The sequence below is a fragment of the Scyliorhinus canicula genome, chromosome 11 (assembly GCF_902713615.1).
Source record: "Scyliorhinus canicula chromosome 11, sScyCan1.1, whole genome shotgun sequence".
NCBI lineage: Eukaryota > Metazoa > Chordata > Chondrichthyes > Carcharhiniformes > Scyliorhinidae > Scyliorhinus > Scyliorhinus canicula.
The window spans coordinates 99,200,766-99,223,675 of record NC_052156.1 but is presented as its reverse complement, the minus strand read 5'-3'; the positions used below and the strand labels follow the sequence as shown (position 1 = coordinate 99,223,675).

General features: G+C 48.5%; 1 protein-coding gene across 1 annotated transcript in view; it reads left to right on the top strand.

The window, feature by feature from the left end:
- Positions 1-22,910, top strand: part of LOC119973221 (dynein heavy chain 3, axonemal-like) — a 714,697-nt gene that overhangs the window by 359,946 nt on the left and 331,841 nt on the right. Inside the window, exons 30-36 of the mRNA XM_038810887.1 lie at positions 682-877; positions 6,051-6,077; positions 10,085-10,323; positions 13,503-13,652; positions 19,832-20,051; positions 20,862-20,975; positions 21,093-21,242. Of these exons, the coding sequence (XP_038666815.1) occupies positions 682-877; positions 6,051-6,077; positions 10,085-10,323; positions 13,503-13,652; positions 19,832-20,051; positions 20,862-20,975; positions 21,093-21,242 (1,096 nt within the window). The remainder of the gene's footprint in view (positions 1-681; positions 878-6,050; positions 6,078-10,084; positions 10,324-13,502; positions 13,653-19,831; positions 20,052-20,861; positions 20,976-21,092; positions 21,243-22,910) is intronic.

The window sequence follows — 22,910 nt, the reverse complement described above, 5'->3', positions numbered from 1 at the left end:
TCCATTCATAATTCACTAACATTCAAACTAGACATTTAAACTTACTGTAGGGTTGAAGATGCTGTGAAAATGGGAGAGTCCAGTCTTCCCCTGATTTTACTGTTCAAATGGAGTTCCATGATGGACACACGGCACAGTTTTGTGAAAGCCTGGCTGGGAATGCAGTACTAGAAATGTGTTGAGTGGGGGGAATTTCAATGGCAATCCAGCGATTATTGCCATTTCTGGGCAGATTCGGGCTATCGTATCATTCTGATATCATAGAATCATTTCATTTACAGTGCAGAAGGAGGCTATTCAGCCCATCGGGTCTGCACCGGCCCTTGGAAAGAGCACCCTACCCAAGCCCACACCTCCACCCTATCCTCGTAACCCAGTAACCCCACCCCACCTTTTTGGACACCAAGGGCAAATCTTTGGACTGTGGGAGGAAACCGGAGCACATGGAGGAAACCCACGCAGACACGGGGAGAACGTGCAGACTCTGCACAGATATTGACCCAAGCCGTGAATCGAACCCGGGATCCTGGCGCTGTGAAGCAACAATGCTAACCACTGTGCTGCCGTGCCACCCAGTATTGTAATGTATATCTTCATTGTAGCTCAAAATGAAAACGGGTTTGTATCTATCTCATAATCTATCATGGATAATTCTATTTAAACCAATATTTTAATTTGCAGATTTAGTGATTTCTTCAGCAATCTCTGTGAATTGGACTCATCACACCCCCGGCCGAAAGATTTAAAATTTCCCCGAGCTTTGCAAATCCCTAAAAAGGGGAATGTTTTTGACTTTGTATATCTTAAGAAAACCTTTTCATCATGGTGTACGTGGAGAGACTTGATCACGCCAGTCGACATTCAGCAGAGAATAAACGTATGTACTTACTGAGATATGTAATTACTAAGGTGTGTAGTTGTTCTTGGTTGTATTTACTGAGACACTCACTAAGGTGTGTACTTACTCTGGGGTTTAATGACTAAAATACAAACCTCCTAAGGGACGTAGTAAATTTAGGGGGTGAATTCTCCGCCAGCTGGATTCTCTGTTCCGCCAGCTGGATTCTCTGTTCCGCCAGCTGGATTCTCTGTTCCGCCAGCTGGATTCTCTGTTCCGCCAGCTGGATTCTCTGTTCCGCCAGCTGGATTCTCTGTTCCGCCAGCTGGATTCTCTGTTCCGCCAGCTGGATTCTCTGTTCCGCCAGCTGGATTCTCTGTTCCGCCAGCTGGATTCTCTGTTCCGCCAGCTGGAGTCTCTGTTCCGCCAGCTGGATTCTCTGTTCCGCCAGCTGGATTCTCTGTTCCGCCAGCTGGATTCTCTGTTCCGCCAGCTGGATTCTCTGTTCCGCCAGCTGGATTCTCTGTTCCGCCAGCTGGATTCTCTGTTCCGCCAGCTGGATTCTCTGTTCCGCCAGCTGGAGTCTCTGTTCCGCCAGCTGGAGTCTCTGTTCCGCCAGCTGGATTCTCTGTTCCGCCAGCTGGATTCTCTGTTCCGCCAGCTGGATTCTCTGTTCCGCCAGCTGGATTCTCTGTTCCGCCAGCTGGATTCTCTGTTCCGCCAGCTGGATTCTCTGTTCCGCCAGCTGGATTCTCTGTTCCGCCAGCTGGATTCTCTGTTCCGCCAGCTGGATTCTCTGTTCCGCCAGCTGGATTCTCTGTTCCGCCAGCTGGATTCTCTGTTCCGCCAGCTGGAGTCTCTGTTCCGCCAGCTGGAGTCTCTGTTCCGCCAGCTGGATTCTCTGTTCCGCCAGCTGGATTCTCTGTTCCGCCAGCTGGATTCTCTGTTCCGCCAGCTGGATTCTCTGTTCCGCCAGCTGGATTCTCTGTTCCGCCAGCTGGATTCTCTGTTCCGCCAGCTGGAGTCTCTGTTCCGCCAGCTGGATTCTTTGTTCCGCCAGCTGGATTCTCTGTTCCGGCAGCTGGAATCTCTGTTCCGCCAGCTGGATTCTCTGTTCCACCAGCAGCACACCACCGCCTGCGGGTTTCTTGGTGGGGAGGGATGGCAAAATGGGAAATCCCAGAGGGCGATGGCGGGAACGGAGAATCCCGCTGCCAGCGATGACCCACCGCTGAAGAACACACGGCTGGACAGGCAGAGAATTCACCCCAAGAAGTCATCCCGGTGAAGCCGTTTGGCACACAGGACTACTTGTGTGCCAAACAGCATAAGTAGCACGTAATTGTTAGAGCTATGCGATTCTACAATGAACACATCAGATCTAAGATCTGCAGTACTGCCACATCCAACTGTGAATGGTGGACAATTAAACAACTCACTGGAAGAGGAGGCTCCACAAATATCCCCATTCTCAATGATGGAGGAGCCCAACAAATCCGTGCAAAAGACAAGGCTGAAAAATTTGCAACAGCATTCAGCCAGAAGTGCCAACTGGATGATCCATCTCGCTCTCCCCCAGAATCACAGATGTCAGTCTTCAGCCAATTCGATTCACTCCACGTGATATCAAAAAATGGCTGAAGACACTGGATACTGAAAAGATTGTGGCCAAGATGCTCTGTTCTCAGTCCTCCAACCAGAGGAGAATTGGGACTGGTCCATTTTGAGGGCCAAGAGGTTTGGTCGGGAGGGGGGGGGGGGAGGGGAAGAGGAATGTGAGGTTATGTAATTTTATCTAGAGGGTGGTGATGGTCCGGAATGCATTGCCTGGGAGGTTGGTAGAGATGGGTTGCTTCACATCCTTTAAAAAGTACCTGGATGAGCACTTCTCAGGTCATAACATTCAAGGCTATGGGCCTTCCTGTAAACCGCTATGACTCTATAAATGGGATTAGGTCAGTAGGGCAGGTGTTGTTCATGTGTCGGCGCAGACTCCATGTGCCAAATGACCACTTCTGGGGCGAAATTCTCCGACCCTGCCGAAAATCCCGCCCCCCCTGTGGCAGAGATTCTCCGCTACCCGGGAAGTGGCGGCAGCGAGAATCACGCCATTCCGATCGGCGAGGCCCCTGCAGCGATTCTCCGGCCCGCGATGGGCCGAAGTCCCGCCACTGGGAGGCCTCTCCCGCCGCCGAGGTTTGAACCACCTCTGGTGGCGGCGGGATCGGCAGCGCGACCGGGCCCCCGGGGTCCTGGGGGGGGGGGCGCGTGCCGATCGGACCCCGGGGGGTGCCCCCACGGTGGCCAGGCCTGCGATCGGGGCCCCCCGCTCAGACTCCGGGCCAGTGCCCTGGGTGCACTCTTTCTCCTCCGCGGCCGCCAAAGCGGAAGAGAAACCCACCTCGCGCATGCGCCGGTGGTGACAGAGAATGGATTCCAATGTCCAATCGAATCGAGGACATCTTTCGGGACGAGTGGGAGGAAACCAGAGCACCCAGAGAAAACCGATTTAATAATAGTTTAATAATCTTTATTGCCACAAATAGGCCTACAGTAACGCTGCAATGAAGTTACTGTGAAAAGTCCCTAGTCGCCACATTCAGGCGCCTGATCGGGTACACGGTGGGAGAATTCAGAATGTCCAAATTACCTAATAGCACGTCTTTCGGGACGAGTGGGAGGAAACCAGAGCACCCAAAGAAAACCTCCGCAGACACGGGGAGAACGTGCAGACTCTGCACAGACAGTGAAGCAAGTCAGGAATCGAACCTTTGACCCTGGCGTTGTGAAGCAACAGTGCTAACCACTGTGCTACCGTGCTGCCCATTTTGAGACTAAGTCCGGTGCATGTGTCGAGTCTTACGATGCTCCTCCCGGTAGAGGCTAGCAGCCATGCCACGTACCTGCAGATATGGACAGAGAATTGCTGGGTCAGTGGCCGCGCATGCGCATGGCGGTGACCTGCAGTGGTCGTGTCGTACAACGTGGCACCGGCCGGGAGCGGACCTCACCTGCCATATAGTGCTGCCCTGTAACCTCCCTTGCCATCATCCGCCAGTTCCCCAGCCCCCGCCAAAGACCCCCCGGCCAGCGGAATGTCTCCTTCCCCGACTGTGGCGGCGCTGGACACAGTCCGCAGCCGCCACACAAGGTTGACGAAATCTCAGACCACAAGTGATCCATGCCATTGACACATCGGCCCAGTACGTTTCGCCCTTCCGCGATGCTCCGCTCCTCTTAGGTGAACGTGTCATGGGCCTGAATTACTACAAGTATTTACAAACTGGACTGTGCGCCATGGCTGCAAAACTGTTGAAAAGTGTTGGGCTTGCTGGCTGCCCTGGCCGGGGAAGGAGAAGGTGGTGGCTTGGGTCCATGGACTCGGGATCAGTCCCTCAGGATCGGAGTGGCCTCGCTCAGATCGTCATTGCTGTAATCTATCTTTTGAATACACTCTTTGGTGCTATTCACAGGCTCCTGGCTGCTCACTCTGCTGAGTGCTGCCTGTGTCCTTTAAATGCTCAGAAGGCCTCTGGTCATTTGGGAGCTCACCCAGGCCGCCCCGCTGGACACCCTCATACCCCAGCTGTGTCATCAACGAGACAGAATCGTAGATCCCTTACAGTGCAGAAAGAGGTCATTCGGCCCATCGGGTCTGCACTGACCTTCGTAAAAAATACCCTACCAAGGCCCGCTCTCCCATCCTAAACTCGTAATCTGGTAAACCCACCTGACCTTATATCCCTGGACACCAAGTGGAAATTCAGCATGGCCAATCCACCTAACTAGCACATCTTTGAACTGTGGGTGGAAACCGGAGCACCCGGAGGAAACCCACGCAGACCTGGCAGCCTGGCCATGCCACTCAGGCAGTGCCAACCTGGCATAGTGAATGCCATTTTATGGTGACCACCCATCGCCATTACGCCCTCCATGCCAACTCACCTAGCATTCACCATGGGAAGACCTCATGGGCTATATTGGATGAAATAAAATAAAAGTCTCAATATCTAATATAGCTTCCTCTTTATTTAAAAACACGCCCAATCATGAAAGTCCATTCAAAATGTTTAAATACCCTCAAGTACTTAATCCCTTATCGAAACAAATGTGCCTTTGACATGGGGTTATAATACAGCTAATCCTTCAATAGCCTCTTTGAGATTTAAATCAAACTGTCAACTTAAAATCTCTGCTGAGGTATATATGGATTGTGGAAAACAGCCAAGCATTAATACTGACATAATGATAACCCTTGGCAAAGTGTTAACAAACAGCTATTGTAATTGTTAGAACAGACTGTATTTCAACTTTCACTAACATAGGCAGCCTTAATTTTAGAAAAAAATTAAAGGGCTTGGTATTTAAATAACTTGACACCACAATAGTTCTACTAAGCTTATCTATCCTTTCAAAGTATTTGCACAACTCTAAAATTTCAGGGGCGGCATGTGGCGCTGTGGTTAGCACTGGGACTACGGCGCTGAGGACCCAGGTTCGAATCCCGGCCCCAGGTCACTGTCCGTGTGGAGTTTGCACATTCTCTCCGTATCTGCGTGGGTTTCACCCCCACAACCCAAAGATGTGCAAGTTAGGTGTATTGGCCACACTACTTGGAAAATAAAATAATTGGGTATTCTAAATTTATTTTTAAAAATACAAAACAAACCTCTAAAATTTGTGACTTCCACTCTACAGGAAAACTGTCCCCTGTGAAAATGGGATCTGTTTAAACTCAGAGGTTGACATTTAACTGAACCGGGGTTGCAAAACAGCCAACAGAGGGGAAATGGGTTAAAAACTGTTTGATTTACCTTCATCAAATCAACCAGCACCATAAACTTAATCACATAATTTTTCACTTTCTCAATCCTCAAAGGTTCCTGCTTGTTGTGAATTGAGAGTAAATATGATACATAGATGAATCAAACTATTACAAGAATCTCTATATTTGTTTCATTTCACTATATTGTTAGTAATCTTGTTATCATTCAATTCTTTCTTCCATATTGATGTGACAATTACACCTATTGTTTATGGTAAGGTTCACTGCAATCCCTAATAACCAATTCTGAGAGAGAATTGTGTTGATTTACACATAACATAGGCTTGTTATTATGACAATAGACACAGTGGAGTGATTATAATGTTCCTGTGTGTTCTTTCCTGTTTCACTGTTGCGGATGGATGTCGCTGGGTGTATGCTGGACAGGCTGATGGAGAACACTTTCACTTACGGGTATGTAAAACATCCGTGAGCCTATCTTCATATCGTCCTCATCTGGGCTGTATTTCAGTCAATGCGCCTTAACTGATTATTAAACTTCTACATTTCAGTAAAGCGTTTGATAAGGTTCCCCACGGTCGTCTATTGCAGAAAATACGGAGGCTGGGGATTGAGGGTGATTTAGAGATGTGGATCAGAAATTGGCTAGTTGAAAGAGGACAGAGAGTGGTAGTTGATGGGAAATGTTCAGAATGGAGTTCAGTTACGAGTGGTGTACCACAAGGATCTGTTCTGGGGCCGTTGCTGTTTGTCATTTTTATAAATGACCTAGAGGAGGGCGCAGAAGGATGGGTGAGTAAATTTGCAGACGACACTAAAGTCGGTGGGGTTGTAGACAGTGCGGAAGGATGTTGCAGGTTACAGAGGGACATAGATAAGCTGCAGAGCTGGGCTGAGAGGTGGCAAATGGAGTTTAATGTGGAGAAGTGTGAGGTGATTCACTTTGGAAAGAATAACAGAAATGCGGAATATTTGGCTAATGGTAAAATTCTTGGTAGTGTGGATGAGCAGAGGGATCTCGGTGTCCATGTACATAGATCCCTGAAAGTTGCCACCCAGGTTGATAGGGTTGTGAAGAAGGCCTATGGTGTGTTGGCCTTTATTGGTAGAGGGATTGAGTTCCGGAGCCATGAGGTCATGTTGCAGTTGTACAAAACTCTAGTACGGCCGCATTTGGAGTATTGCGTACAGTTCTGGTCGCCTCATTATAGGAAGGACGTGGAAGCTTTGGAACGGGTGCAGAGGAGATTTACCAGGATGTTGCCTGGTATGGAGGGAAAATCTTATGAGGAAAGGCTGATGGACTTGAGGTTGTTTTCGTTAGAGAGAAGAAGGTTAAGAGGTGACTTAATAGAGGCATACAAAATGATCAGAGGGTTAGATAGGGTGGACAGCGAGAGCCTTCTCCCGCGGATGGAGGTGGCTAGCACGAGGGGACATAGCCTTAAATTGAGGGGTAATAGATATAGGACAGAGGTCAGAGGTGGGTTTTTTACGCAAAGAGTGGTGAGGCCGTGGAATGCCCTACCTGCAACAGTAGTGAACACGCCAACATTGAGGGCATTTAAAAATGTATTGGATAAGCATATGGATGATAATGGCATAGTGTAGGTTAGATGGCCTTTAGTTTTTGACTTCCCATGTCGGTGCAACATCGTGGGCCGAAGGGCCTGTACTGCGCTGTATCATTCTATGTTCTATGTTCTATGTACCCGAGCAGGCACCGGAATGTGGCGACGAGGGGTTTTTCACAATAACTTAATTACAGTGTTAATGTAAGCCTACTTGTGACAATAAAGATTATTATATTATATTAACTGAAAACTTTCCAAGTGCCTGTTGATATTTTCCCTGATTACTGTTTCCAAAGCTTCACCCATTACTGATGTTAAACTAATTGACCTGTAGAGAAAATACTGGTCAAGATATTTCTCTGCAACACATTTTACAGGTTTCTCCCCATCCTTTACAGTCTGACATGGGGCTGGTTTAGCTCACTGGGCTAAATCGCTGGCTTTTAAAGCAGACCAAGCAGGCCAGCAGCATGGTTCGATTCCCGTACCAGCCTCCCCGGACAGGCGCCGGAATGTGGCGACTAGGGGCTTTTCACAGTAACTTCATTGAAGCCTACTCGTGACAATAAGCGATTTTCATTTTTTCATTTTTCTGTAAAAATATTTTTATTCTCCATTTTCACATTTTCTCCAGAATTTACACCCCACCCACAAGCAGTAAGTGGTAACAAATACATAGAACATAGAACAGTACAGCACAGAACAGGCCCTTCGGCCCTCAATGTTGTGCCGAGCCATGATCACCCTACTCAAACCCACGTATCCACCCTATACCTGTAACCCAACAACCCCCCCCCCCCCCCCTTAACCTTACTTTTATTAGGACACTACGGGCAATTTATCATGGCCAATCCACCTAACCCGCACATCTTTGGACTGTGGGAGGAAACCGGAGCACCCGGAGGAAACCCACGCACACAGGGGGAGGACGTGCAGACTCCACACAGACAGTGACCCAGCCGGGAATCGAACCTGGGACCCTGGAGCTGTGAAGCATTTATGCTAACCACCATGCTACCCTGCTGCCCCGCAATACAAAGTCAATTTCCTTATCAACAACGATCCCATTCTCCCACCATCCCAAGCAACGACTCAGCTGACAATATAAACATCAAATAGAACAAACCCTCCCACGGTAGGATAAACAAAGGAGAAACAAAAGAGAAAGGAATTAGGAATTGCCTATGGTCACCATTAACATATAGAGTCCCTCCCCCCCCCCCTAACATTCAATGCCATCCAATCCCCGAAAGAGTACCGTAGATGACACCCATGCATTGCAAGCTCCCCCCCCCCCCCCCCCCTCCCGGCTCCTCCCCTCCACTTCCTCTTACAAAAATCCTCCCCCCAACCTCCGTTCCTCCCCCTCATCATTCCACCCCGGCTAGACTCATCGGGCCCTATTCTGCCAGGCTCCGATGGCTGCAGCGCTCCCCCCACCTCACTCCCAAACTGGCCGGGGCCCCCGCCCGGGTCTCTTTCCCCCTTGTCCGGCCCCAGGAAAACCAAGAAATCCCCTTTAGCACACAAACCCCGCATATACACCCAAGCTCCAAAGAACCATCATTGCAAGTGAAAGTCCCTTCTCTTCCCTTGTCCAAGTATATACAACGTTCGCTCATTTAGCACATACACCAGCCGCAGTGAAAAAATACAGTTACATGAGGCTATATCAGTACATGACCACTTCTCAATTCAGCCACAGCCCTTCTGCCTTCGCAAACACCTCCGTTGCTTCCGCCGTCCCAAAATAAAAGTCCTTGGATTTGTAGGTCACCCTCAACTTAGCTGGGTATACTATGCCGCACCACACCTTACTGATGTACAGTGCCTTCTTCACTCGGTTGAAAGCAGCCCGCCTCCTTGCCAGCTCCACCGTAAGGTCCTGATATATGCGTGTACCAGCTCCAGCCCACTGCACCACCCGCTTCTGCTTGGCCCAGCACAGGACCTTCTCCTTCACACTATACCTACGAAAACACAGAGTCACTACTCTTGGCGGCTCACTCTCCTTTGATACATGCCTCCACAACCGATGAGCCCGATCCAGTTCATATCGGGAGGGATCATCACCCTCCCCCAACAGCTTCACCAACATCGTGACAAAATACTCAGTCGGACTCGGGCCTTTCACTCCTTCTGGAAGACCCACAATCCTCAGATTCTGTCACCTTGATCTGTTTTCCAAGTCATCCATCGGGCGTGCTCATTCCGGGGGGGGGGGGTGTGGCCTATGCTCCTCCGCACCGGGTCCCTGTAGGGCGCTGCCATGTTGCGTGGGGGCCGACGCAAAGATGGCCGCTGTGCACATGCGCGGAACCGCGATCTGTACAGCAGGGCCCCACCGGCAGCCGGAGCTGCGGGACACACACCAGGGCCCTATTGGCCCCCTTGAGGACGGGGAATCACCCCGGACTTTCTAGGAAAAAGTCCAGAGTGATTCCCGCCTGTTTTCCGGTGGGCATGGGGACTTAAGTCCCCAGAAAGGAGAATCCCACCCCTTGTATTTCACTTCTCAGTGCTCAGCAACAGCTCCTTGCTGCCCTCATCTATACTCAGGTTCTTTGGCAATGTAGCACTGACTCGATTGTCAAAATAAATCCATCCTTTTAAATGCATGATGTTGGCTGCTGTGTATGGAATCATGGTTATGCACCTTGAAATTTAACTATGAGGCCACTTGCCAAAGGCTAGATCTCTACCTAGGGCAGTGAAAGGGAGAGAGAAGTTGGCAAGTCTGACTGGGATCATGTTAAATGTGTGACAGCCACACTAAGCATACAGTTGTCATCCTGTCAAACACCCAGCTCTACATCAGGCAGGTTTCAGTTTCTGTTCTTTCCTCAGTTTATTGATGTGAATCTAATCTTGCACTTGTCCCTGCAGCTTAATGACATCATTGTTAGCACCACGGAGACAGCAATGCAGATGTACTTTCTCGAGAAGTTGCTGCTGCAGGATAAGCCATTACTGTTTGTAGGACCCACCGGCACTGGAAAGACAGCTATCACAACTAGTTTCCTGCGACATCTGCCTGCTGAAAAATACACCATCTGTCAGATCAACTTCTCAGCACAGACTTCAGCCAACCAAACCCAGGACATCATCCTAACACGACTTGAAAAGTATGGAAGCCTCATTAACCAGTCTGCTTTGATTAGGAACGAGGTAGCATTTGAGTTTTAAAATCTAACCTGAGGGAATGATAGTTAGGGAGGAGCTCACACTTCAGTCAGGGGCTGCTTTGGAGCACGAAAAACAAGTTATTTTGTTTGGACTTTGCTGTATTTCAATTTCTTCACTGTGTGGTGGTATGATTAGCATAGCTGCCTGCCATTGATGCAGAACACCGGCTTTGCAGCACGGTAGCATTGTGGATAGCACAATGGCTTCACAGCTCCAGGGTCCCAGGTTCGATTTCGGCTTGGGTCACTGTCTGTGCGGAGTCTGCACATCCTCCCCGTGTGTGCGTGGGTTTCCTCTGGGTGCTCCGGTTTCCTCCCACAGTCCAAAGATGTGCAGGTTAGGTGGATTGGCCATGATAAATTGCCCTTCGTGTCCAAAATTGCCCATAGTGTTGGGTGGGGTTACTGGGTTATTGGGATAGGGTGGAGGTGTTGAACTTGGGTAGGGTGCTCTTTCCAAGAGCCGGTGTAGACTCGATGGGCCGAATGGCCTCCTTCTGCACTGTAAATTCTATGAAGTCTATGAACTTACCATTGGCCCTGGTCGGTCATGTGCCTCTCGACCGGTTGGTTGAGACCAGTCATGTGACGGCTCCCCGATTGGTCGAGAGGCTGAGTGAGGCGGGGTATAAATACCCAGTACTCCCGGCGGTCGTCCTTCTACTGTAATCGACCGCAGGGCTTAACATCTAGTATATTAAAGCCATACTTTTGTTCAGCAACTCGTCTCGCGTTCAATTGATGGTACATCACACTGCAAAAGCAAAGCTACAATTGGATGAAGAGGCAAATTCACAATTACATACATCCCAATTTAGGAAATCAGCCTTTGAGCTTTGAAAAAACTGACAGCTCTAAATTTAGATTAAGGATTAGAGTGAGAATGCTATGGGACTTTGGCTTGTTTTAAAAGAAGCTGCAGTTAAAACCCCATGTGAATCATAGAATTTACAGTGCAGAAGGAGGCCATTCGGACTATCGTGTCTGGACCGGCTCTTGGAAAGAGCACCCTATCTGCCCCACACCTTCACCATATCCCCGTAACCCAGTAACCCCACCTAATATTTTTGGACACTGAGGGTAATTTGTTTTTAATATAGCTAATCCACCTAACCTGCACATCTTTAGACTGTGGGAGGAAACCGGAGCACTCGGAGGAAACCCACACAGACACGGGGAGACTCCGTGCAGACTGCGCACAGACAGTGACCCAAGCCGGGAATCGAACCTGGGACCTTGGAGCTGTGCAGCAACTGTGCTAACCATTGTGCTACCGTGCCGTTAGGAAAGACCCAGGAAAGAGCAATAAGAGGAGACTCAAAAGTTCATGAAGAGTAAGATTGCATACTCTGATTGGGCGTATTCCTGGAGCTTTCATCGCATGACCTCCTGCCTCCAATTGCCCTGCACTCATTCTCCCAGTATTGATTGCATTTAATAAAATACAAGAACTAGGAGCAGGAGTAGGCCATCTGGCCCCTCGAGCCTGCTCCGCCATTCAATGAGATCATGGCTGATCTTTTGTGGACTCAGCTCCACTTTCCGGCCCGAACACCATAACCCTTAATTCCTTTTTTCTATAAAAAAACTATCTATCTTTACCTTAAAAACATTTAATGAAGGAGCCTCAACTGCTTCACTGGGCAAGGAATTCCATAGATTCACAATCCTTTGGGTGAAGAAGTTCCTCCTAAACTCAGTCCTAAATCTACTTCCCCTTATTTTGAGGCTATGCCCCCTAGTTCTGCTTTCACCCGCCAGTGGAAACAATCTGCCCGCATCTATCCTATCTATTCCCTTCATAATTTTAAATGTTTCTATAAGATCCCCCCTCATCCTTCTAAATTCCAACGAGTACAGTCCCAGCCTACTCAACCTCTCCTCGTAATCCAACCCCTTCAGCTCTGGGATTAACCTCGTGAATCTCCTCTGCACACCCTCCAGTGCCAGTACGTCCTTTCTCAAGTAAGGAGACCAAAACTGAACACAATACTCCAGGTGTGGCCTCACTAACACCTTATACAATTGCAGCATAACCTCCCTAGTCTTAAACTCCATCGCTCTAGCAATGAAGGACAAAATTCCATTTGCCTTCTTAATCACCTGTTGCACCTGTAAACCAACTTTCTGTGACTCATGCACTAGCACACCCAGGTCTCTCTGCACAGCAGCATGCTTTAATATTTTATTGTTTAAATAATAATCCTGTTTGCTGTTATTCCTACCAAAATGGATAACCTTACATTTGTCAACATTGTATTCCATTTGCCAGACTCTAGCCCATTCACTTAACCTATCCAAATCCCACTGCAGACTTCCAGTATCCTCTGCACTTTTCGCTTTACCACTCATCTCAGTGTCATCTGCAAACTTGGACACATTGCCCTTGGTCCCCAACTATATCCTTATGCACTGCTTTCCCTGGCCAATCATAAACCCACATATCCAATTGGATAACTTTCTCCCTCAGCCTGCTTTACTTACCCAAATTCAATATTTTTGGAATTAATAAACAAAAAATGTTCAATAAAAACTGAAGAAACATCATTTGTTTTGAAGGTTGCAATAAATGATCTCCCTAGGTTACCCCCAGCTGTGCCCTTGAGATTATTCTTCAAATCATAGAGGATCCAAGTTAATCCTGAAGGGTTGAAAAGTCTGCAAACAGAGAATCTTGTTGCTCAGTAATTGTATATTAGTAATTGCATTACCCATGATGCAGGGTCATTTTATTTCCAAATCTTCATTTGGTGCATTTAATGGCTTCAAATGTTCCAGCCATCATCATAGTGCCGGGACAGCAAGGTTATTCCAGCACAATGACCCTGGAGTTGATGAAAGTGGGAAAAGAAAACAGAGGGTAAGAGTGAGTAGGAAAGAGGTTGAGTGTGGGAGAGTGAGAGAGATCAAAAGAATCGTAGAATAGAATCCCGACATTGCACAAGGACAGTCACCCGAGGTCAGAATCGAACTCGGGTTCCTGGTGCTATGAGGTAGTAGTGCTAACCACTGTGCCACCATGTGAGAAAGAGGGAGTGAAATAGCGAGAGCGAGAGCTTCAATTTTAAGGGATGACTAATCGTCCAATAATTGACCATCTTCATCATTTTAATAAACAGGCGGAAAAAACCTACCTTTGGGAACCAGCAAGAGAAAAGGGTGTGTGTTTTTGTTGATGACCTCAATATGCCAGCAAAGGAGAAATATGGAGCCCAGCCTCCTGTTGAACTGCTCCGACAATGGATAGATCATGGCTACTGGTTTGACAGGTGAGTTAATTGTTACACTGTACCCTGAGAGAAAGAACTCAATCTTCCAGCTCACTGTCTTGCAGAATCGTTGCTTTGACTCTAAATCTCGATTCAGTTGTCTTAAGTGAGCAAAGATCCAGAGGTAAATTTTATTTAAGGTTCTGTAGTTTGTATGGGTCGCAGAACAAGCAATGTAAGATCATAAATCTCACTCTCGTAATTCTGTCCTCTCTCAAGTAGATCCCATCAGTCAAGTTACAAGTGAGCTCGTTTTCAGGATATAACATTGTTGACCAGTTAGTATGAGTTTAGGGACATTTTAAAACCAGCTGAAATCAGGTTTATTCCCACAGATGGTCATCATACAAGCACTCTGGTTCAACAAAACAACTCAAAAAATATACAGAGCGATCTTTAAGTTAAATTGATCGTGTAATGGGATTGTGTAAGAAGCCCAGTATGTTAAATCTGGAAAATGTTTCATTTCAGGTCGTGAACCCAAGTTTAGACCAACATTGAAGGAGCAATGAGACTCTAAAAGGGGTGTATGAATTTACTGTCTCAGGAACTATCATTATACACAGAATGGGGCTGTAGGTTTCTTGGAGGATTGACTTACAAAGTGATAGGGATGATTCCATCCTACCTTGAGTTGTGCACGGCGCATTTCCCACTATTCCCGGAGGATAGTGGGAGATCCCCTAAATCGATTCCGCACCAGGCCTGTGGCACTAGTCACTTTTTGGGCCACAACCTCTTTGGGTGTGAACCATATTTGCATAGTTAAATGAGATATTAAACTCATCTCCGGGTTTCAGCCGGAGTTGCCCGGCTCCCTGGATTCTCTGCTCCCACCAGCATGAAGCCGGATCGAATCACTACTGCTCTCCATTAAAGGAGGTCAGATGTGGTGACCATGCCGGGGGGGTGTTTAAAGGCCAATAGCCCCAGGTGGGCAAGGCCAGGGCAACCTGCACCTTGGCAGTGCCAGTGTCAAAGGCCAATGCCAAGGGACATTTCCTTAGATGGGGCACGGTCATCGGGGTGTGTGTGGTAGGCATGAAAGAGAATCGACGGGGGGGGGGGGGGGGGGTGTAGGTGTGAAGGGGGATCTAATGGGGAGGCATGGAGTGGGTGCCTTAAAGGGCAGAGCTTTCAGCGACCTCATGGCGTGTTGGTCACTTGAAGGGGGCGCATCTACCAGTGAGGGGGGTGGGGTGGATTGATGGTTGTGAGTGGCAAGGGTCTCTGCCGATGAGTGGGTGGGGCTGTAGCGTGTCTGGATATCGGGGTTCCGAAGAGCCGGCCAGTTGGCGTTTTTAGTTCTATACATCTCTTTCCCAGTAGGAATCTCGACAAGCTCCAAAAAAATGACTAGGTGTAGGAGAATAGTAATAGGAATCTCGCGAGAATCACAGTTCTTTAAAAATGTCACTCTGATCTCAGGAGGCAGGACCTGCGAAAGAGATTAGGGCCAACCATTTGCAGTTCCAGAGCAGACGCTGGTATATTCATGGATTGGCACGAAAAACTTAATTCAAGTTAGAGAAAATTCTATGTCTCATTGCATGGCACATCAGGGTTGCTTCTCATGCCAGCGAGATCACTCTGGTTTTCCCACTGGCAAGAGCACTTAGTTGCCGACCACCAAGGTCATCACTGACAACAGGGCATGGCAGACAGCAGGCTGCCTTCACCTCCGCTGTGGATATTGGGAATAGCATCACGTAGCGGCAGAGTTAGAAAGGTTAAGAAGCTCTTTTTGCACAGAGTGAACATGGATGTTAAGCATTCGTACATAATGTTCACCTCTATAAATAAACTCTCTCTGATTGTACCCTTTCTCCTTGTTCTGCCTCCTTGTTCTGATGAGCTGTGTTCCTGGTATCCCAACCAGAAAACTGGATTCCTGTACCAGAAAAAGACAGTGTGCTCAGTCCAGGGCTTCCTCCATATGCTTTGTGCAAGGCTTCCAGCACATTGGTCACACTGACTGAACACATCGATCATGTCTGTATCTCGTAGGGAATGAGGATGTCTCCCACAATGCACAGGGCTAACGTCACTCGTTCCAGTCATTGTCCGTGTGTGCTCTCTGCACCATTCCGGCTTGCCCCCCCCCCCCCCAATCCTCCCCCCACATTCTCCCCTGCCCCCCCATCCCATCTGTCTCAGCCTCCAGTGACACTGAACCTCCAGGATACAGATCACGCTGTAAGATCAGGAGAGGTGAAACTTTCCCCACTACATCACCATGATACGACTCTAGCCATTGAGAGCAAGCAAGCTGCCATCAGCCAGACAGGAGCCAGACATTCACAGGAGCTCTGTGAGGATCGATGCACTGTCCCCATCATCATCATCCTCCTGCAATGTAGGGACTGTGCACAACCGCTCCCTCCCCATAACAGGAGCCTGATCTCAGAAGGTGTGCACTGCCATCAGTCAGATGGGAGAGCAAAGCTCACAGAAGCCGCATGAAGATAACAGGACGTCCTCACTGGATCTTCTCATCAACCTCCATGAATCTAGTGGCAATGAGTGCATTCTGAGCTTGTCTGTCCCATCTGGACATCATCATTGCCTCATGGTCGACATCCTCTCCCTCAAAGACCTCCTCAGCCTCATCCCCTTCAACATCCTGCTCATTGGAGAGAACTTGCCTCTCCTCCATTTCTTCAGGCAGTTCCTCTTGACATTGCAGCGCCAGCTTGTGAAGAGCACAGCAGGCACCCATGACGTGTGACACCCCAGCAGATTACATTGCAGGGCCGGCCCAGGCACTGGAACCTCATCTTCTGCATCCCTATGGTCTGCTCCACCAAAGTTCAACTTGCAGCAAACCCTCATTGTATCTTGCCTCAGCTGCACTGTGTGGCCTCCACACAGGAGTCATCAGCAATATTGTCAGTGGGCAGCCCTAATCCCCAAGGAGCCAACCCTGCAGCCTCAGTGGACCCTGAAACATGTCAGAGATCTGAGAGTGGCTCAGAGTGCAGGAGTCATTCACATTCCCCAGGGAACCGAGTACATGTCTGGAGGATGCATTGGTGTGGTCGCAGACCAGCTGCACATTCAGCAAGTGGAAAGCCCTTGTGGTTCACGTAGTCTCCTGCTTGATGTCCCGGAGATCTGAGTGCCACGTAAGTGTACCCTGCACTTGTGGAAAGCCAGAGATTTGCGTAAAACCCATCGCTTTTGCATCCTTGCTTTCCCAATCCCAGTTGAAATGGATGAAGTTGTATGACCTCACGAAGATTGCATTTGTCACCTCCTGGTGTGCGAAGGCCTGTGAATTCCTACAGAGATCACCTGTGGAGCCCTGGAAGGAGCCACTGGTGTAAACATTGAACACCGCTGTACCTTTTACTGACACTGGATGTCCCCCAAGTCCCCAAATCCTGCCGAAGGTGGCAGATGACCAACTAGTTCCCTGGACATGTCTAGTCGTTTGCAATACTGGTTCTTGGACATCTGCAAACTACATTAGGCACCGTCTGGACACCCTGTGTCCAGCAGGACATCTCCGAGTGACGGCTGTCTGGGGTTTATGTTCTGTGTAGGGAGCAGAGCCTACCACCCCTTCCTCTTCACAATTCTGTTTCTGCCTTGGCAAGGCAGGCACCTCTGCCAATGTCTTCTGCTTCTCTTCTACCTCTGAGCAAGAAGATTGATAATGAGGTCAGTAGGCACCATGTTCTGGATGGTCTCCCCAATTTAAGATCAAAGAGAGAGACTTGACGGTTAGCATTTGTTTCCAAATGGACTCTTTGTTCATTCATCATCTGAAGCTGCCCCTCAAAGCCCACTGATGCATTTCCTGGCCATGATATTGGATGCCCAGTCCTAACTTTGCATTCTGCTTTGGCAATAACCCATACCACCCTTGCCCCACACCACATGATTGAGTGGCCACAGCTATGGTCACACTGCTGCATCATGAGCTCTACTCAGGCGCAGGCATGGTCCCAGCCTCACTTCAAGACCTTGTGATCAATCTGTTCTATGGAGGGCATTTGTCAGTATGCACCTTAGCACACAGCCAATGATTAGGAGCACTCTCCTCAGGCAGTGTGCCTATGCCAACTGTCTAAGATGATATAGTTGATTGCTGAGTCAGACAGTGGTACAGGCACACCATGGTAGTCAGCAATTTTGGAAGTCAGTGTGCCAAAGGTTAAATGATAATCAGCAATCATTGGTATTCACAAACATAAGTGATGCTTGAGTGGGCCTAATTGCATGAGCAGTTAGTCTCCAGGCATGTCAATTCAGTTGCAGCTGAACAGCCTCGGCTGCAATGAGGTGGTGGTTACTTAAATCAGGGACCAAAGTGGCAATCAGTGTATGGAGCCAAAAGATGTAGGTGAGGTATTAAGTGAGTATTTTGCATCTCTTTTCACGATGGAGAAGGATGATGTAGGCATAGAAATCAGGGAGGGGACAGTGATGTAATTGGACAGATTGGCATTGAGAAGGAAGAGACAACAGTTTTAGCTGATTTAAAAGTGGATAAACCCCCAGATCAAGATGAGATGTATCCAAGGCTGCTGCATGAGGCAAGGGAAGAGATTTCAGAGGCTCTGACGCTAATTTTCACATATTCTCTGGCCACAAGGGAGATGCCAGAGGACTGAATGTAGTACCATTATTGAAGAAGGGAGGTAGGGAATAAACTAGTCATTATTAACCAGCGAGTCTGACATCAGTGGCAGGGAAAGTATTAGAAAAAATTCGGAGTGACAGAATTAACCTTCACATGGATAGAAAAGAGTTATTCAAGGATAGGCAGCATAGCTTTGTCAGAGGAAATCATAGAATCGTAGAATCCCTACAGCGCAGAAGGAGGCCATTCGGCCCATCGAGTCTGCACCGGCTCTCGGAAAGAGCACCCATACCTCCACCCTATCCCCATAACCCAGTAACACCACCCAACACGAAGGGCAATTTTGGACACTAAGGGCAATTTATCATGGCCAATCCACCTAACCCGCACATCTTTGGACTGTGGGAGGAAACCGGAGCACCCGGAGGAAAACCACGCACACACGGGGATGTGGTGCAGACTCCGAACAGACAGTGACCCAAGCCGGAATCGAACCTGGGACCCTGGAGTGTGAAGCATTTGTGCTATCCACAATGCTACCGTGCTGCTCAAAAGGTACCTTCCCAAAAGGTCATTAGTGAACCAGATACATTTTTTAATGATAATTGATAATGATTTTATGATCATTACTCAGATAAGTTTTCTTTATTTTGTATTTAATTAATTGAATGAATTGAGTTTGTCACCATATTCTAAGCCTCTGGATGATTAGTCCACAAATATTCACAGGAATGTGGGGAGGCCATTTGGTCCCTGGAGTCTATTCAAAGATATCTGATCTGTATCTTGAGTCTCTTTATCCATCTTTCACCCATCATCTTCTTTAGTTTTGTAGGCAAAGGCCAATCCTCGATGATCATTCGCTAAGCACAGCAAGGTGCTGTGATTTTTCATTGCGGGTAAGAAGGAGGCCCTGGGCCTGGAGCGCAGCAATAGGGATACAGCTTTGACTGAGTCATCGGACTCGAAACGTTAGCTCTTTTCTCTCCCTACAGATACAGCCAGACCTGCTGAGATTTTCCAGCATTTTCTCTTTTGTTTCAGATTCCAGCATCCGCAGTAATTTGCTTCTATTATTTTAATAGGGATCCAATCCCATACAAAGAAGAAAGAACAATACAGCACAGGAACAGGCCCTTCGGCCCTCCAAGCCTGTACTGGTCATGATGCCACACTTGGCCAAAACCCTCAGCACCTCCTTGTGCAATATCTCTCCATACCCATCTGATCCATGTATTTGTCAAGATGCCTTTTGAACGCCGTTAATATACCTGCTTCCAAAACCTCTCCTGACAACATGTTTCAGGCACTCACTACTCTCTGTGTAAAAGACCTGCCTCGCACATCTCCTCTAAATTTTGCCTCATTCACCTGAAACCTATGCCCCTAGTGACTGACCACTCCACCCTGGGAAAGAGTGCCTGCCCATCCACTCTATCCATGCCTCTCATAATCTTGTAGACCTCTACACATCAGCTGTTTAACCAGCTGAGCTACAGCTTGTTTCTAAGGTACATGTACATGGGACTAATGGTTGTTTTGGGGGTTTCTGAGAGTGTGGTGAGTTAAACAATACGTTGTGTGATTACAGGAAGGACACCAGCATTCTGCCCCTCCATGGCATGTCCATAGTGGCAGCAATGGCTCCACCTGATGGTGGGCGACAAGCTGTCACTCCGCGTTGCCTTCGTCACTTCAATATTATCGCCATAGATGCTTTCAGTGAAGAAACCATGAAGACTATCTTCCAACCTATGGTGGACTGGCACTTCAATAGGGGATTTGATAACTCCCTGAAAAGATATTCCAGGGTAAGATCAAGTTTGAATAGAAACCCACTCAGAAACCTGCAAAAAGCTGAAGGCTGGTAATTAAGCTGCAACATTACCTTGTAAAACAGAATTTCATTTCCGCCACCAGGCAATATTCGCAATTTGAATTCTTCAAAATGGAGATCCGCACAGACATATTGTGAATTCTCGGGCTCCAGACTTTTGTAACTGTGTAACTAAACCTTGTCCCTTGAGTTTCAGAGGATATTTAGAGGGGGACTCACCATTCCGAAGAGGAGAGGGGAGTTTCCTGCCCAACATTTATCCATCAGTCAACATGACTGTCATGACTGCCACAAGGACCATGGGGAACTATTGTTGATCTTGCCGTGGGACTCGTGGAGTACGAGCTTCCCAGGTTGGAGGTGGAGTTGTTAAAGATGACAATAAGAGCCAGCCTAAGCAGGGCCCGGAGTTGTTGGTTGTCCCAACAAGGACTGGATTGGGAGAGAGTTACTGGCGTGGGAAGAGTATCCTTGTTCTACTACTGCTGGCATCCTCAAATTACTGAAATGATCTGATTATTATCATGTTTCTGCTTATCAGAATTAGCCATATGCAAATTAGCTGTGTTTTGACATTGCAACATTAGAAATATTTCATTGACTGTAAGGTGTTTTCGGACACCCTGAGATTGTGAAAGGTGCTGTATCAATGCAGCTTTATCTTTGGACAATAACAGCTTCTCCTGTAGCTGATGGTGCTGAATTGTGATTCGCAATTGTTGACATTGTTGCTATCTTGGTTTCAGATATAAGGTTTTAATGGTAATTATTTGCTCCGGTACAGATTTTGGTCTGGGCTACTACAGAAGTGTACGTCCAAGCACTGGAACATTTTCTCCCTACCCCGTCCAAATCACATTACATATTTAATCTGCGAGATTTCTCGAGGGTAATTCAGGTAATGCAATCTCAGAACAATTAGGACCGAAATAATCCTAATTGCACCATATTGTCAATTATCCATCAGTCACAGTTGCAATCTATTTTCTTTAATTTGCCTGTCGCTTTTTTCCAGGGTTTATTACTATTAAAATCGGACTGCATTCCTCACGGAATTGAAGGAGATTATAAACTAATGAGACTCTGGATTCATGAGGTGTATCGTGTCTTCTGTGATCGATTAGTTGACACTCAGGACAGAACGTTATTCTTTCATGTTGTAAAGGTTTGCAAAATTCGAATGAGAATGATTGCTGTGGTGATGAGTACTGTCACAGCCTGGGACCAGGCTTCACCTGCTGTCTTTTCACCTTTAGCCATCAGTTGATTAATATATTTTGGCTTTTATCCACAACTTGCCCAACTTGAAAAATATTATTAATCCTCTCTCACTGACCCCCACCCACACAAAACTCTCCAGTGCCAGTGTCTGACTATATTGCAAAGGCATCTTCCTGACGTGTGGGAGATCACAGGCACAGAGCCCCTCAGTGAAGTGTGGGACATCACAGGCACAGAGCCCCTCAGTGAAGTGTGGGGCATCACAAGCACAGAGCCCCTCAGTGAATTGTGGGACATCACAGGCACAGAGCCCCTCAGTGTATTGTGGGACATCAAAGGCACAGAGCCCCTCAGTGAGAGGTGGGACATCACAGGCACAGAGCCCCTCAGTGAGAGTGTGGGACATCACAGGCACAGAGCCCCTCAGTGAAGTGTGGGACATCACAGGCACAGAGCCCCTCAGTGAGAGTGTGGGACATCACAGGCACAGAGCCCCTCAGTGAAGTGTGGGACATCACAGGCACAGAGCCCCTCAGTGAGAGGTGGGGACATCACAGGCACAGAGCCCCTCAGTGAAGTGTGGGACATCACAGGCACAGAGCCCCTCAGTGAGAGGTGGGACATCACAGGCACAGAGCCCCTCAGTGAAGTGTGGGACATCACAGGCACAGAGCCCCTCAGTGAGAGGTGGGACATCACAGGCACAGAGCCCCTCAGTGAAGTGTGGGACATCACAGGCACAGAGCCCCTCAGTGAGAGGTGGGACATCACAGGCACAGAGCCCCTCAGTGAAGTGTGGGACATCACAGGCACAGAGCCCCTCAGTGAAGTGTGGGACATCACAGGCACAGAGCCCCTCAGTGAGAGGTGGGACATCACAGGCACAGAGCCCCTCAGTGAAGTGTGGGACATCACAGGCACAGAGCCCCTCAGTGAAGTGTGGGACATCACAGGCACAGAGCCCCTCAGTGAAGTGTGGGACATCACAGGCACAGAGCCCCTCAGTGAGAGGTGGGACATCACAGGCACAGAGCCCCTCAGTGAAGTGTGGGACATCACAGGCACAGAGCCCCTCAGTGAGAGGTGGGACATCACAGGCACAGAGCCCCTCAGTGAAGTGTGGGACATCACAGGCACAGAGCCCCTCAGTGAAGTGTGGGACATCACAGGCACAGAGCCCCTCAGTGAAGTGTGGGACATCACAGGCACAGAGCCCCTCAGTGAGGTGACATAGCAGTGAGGGGACATCACAGGCACAGAGCCCCTCAGTGAAGTGTGGGACATCACAGGCACAGAGCCCCTCAGTGAGAGGTGGGACATCACAGGCACAGAGCCCCTCAGTGAAGTGTGGGACATCACAGGCACAGAGCCCCTCAGTGAAGTGTGGGACATCACAGGCACAGAGCCCCTCAGTGAAGTGTGGGACATCACAGGCACAGAGCCCCTCAGTGAAGTGTGGGACATCACAGGCACAGAGCCCCTCAGTGAAGTGTGGGACATCACAGGCACAGAGCCCCTCAGTGAGAGGTGGGACATCACAGGCACAGAGCCCCTCAGTGAGAGGTGGGACATCACAGGCACAGAGCCCCTCAGTGAGAGGTGGGACATCACA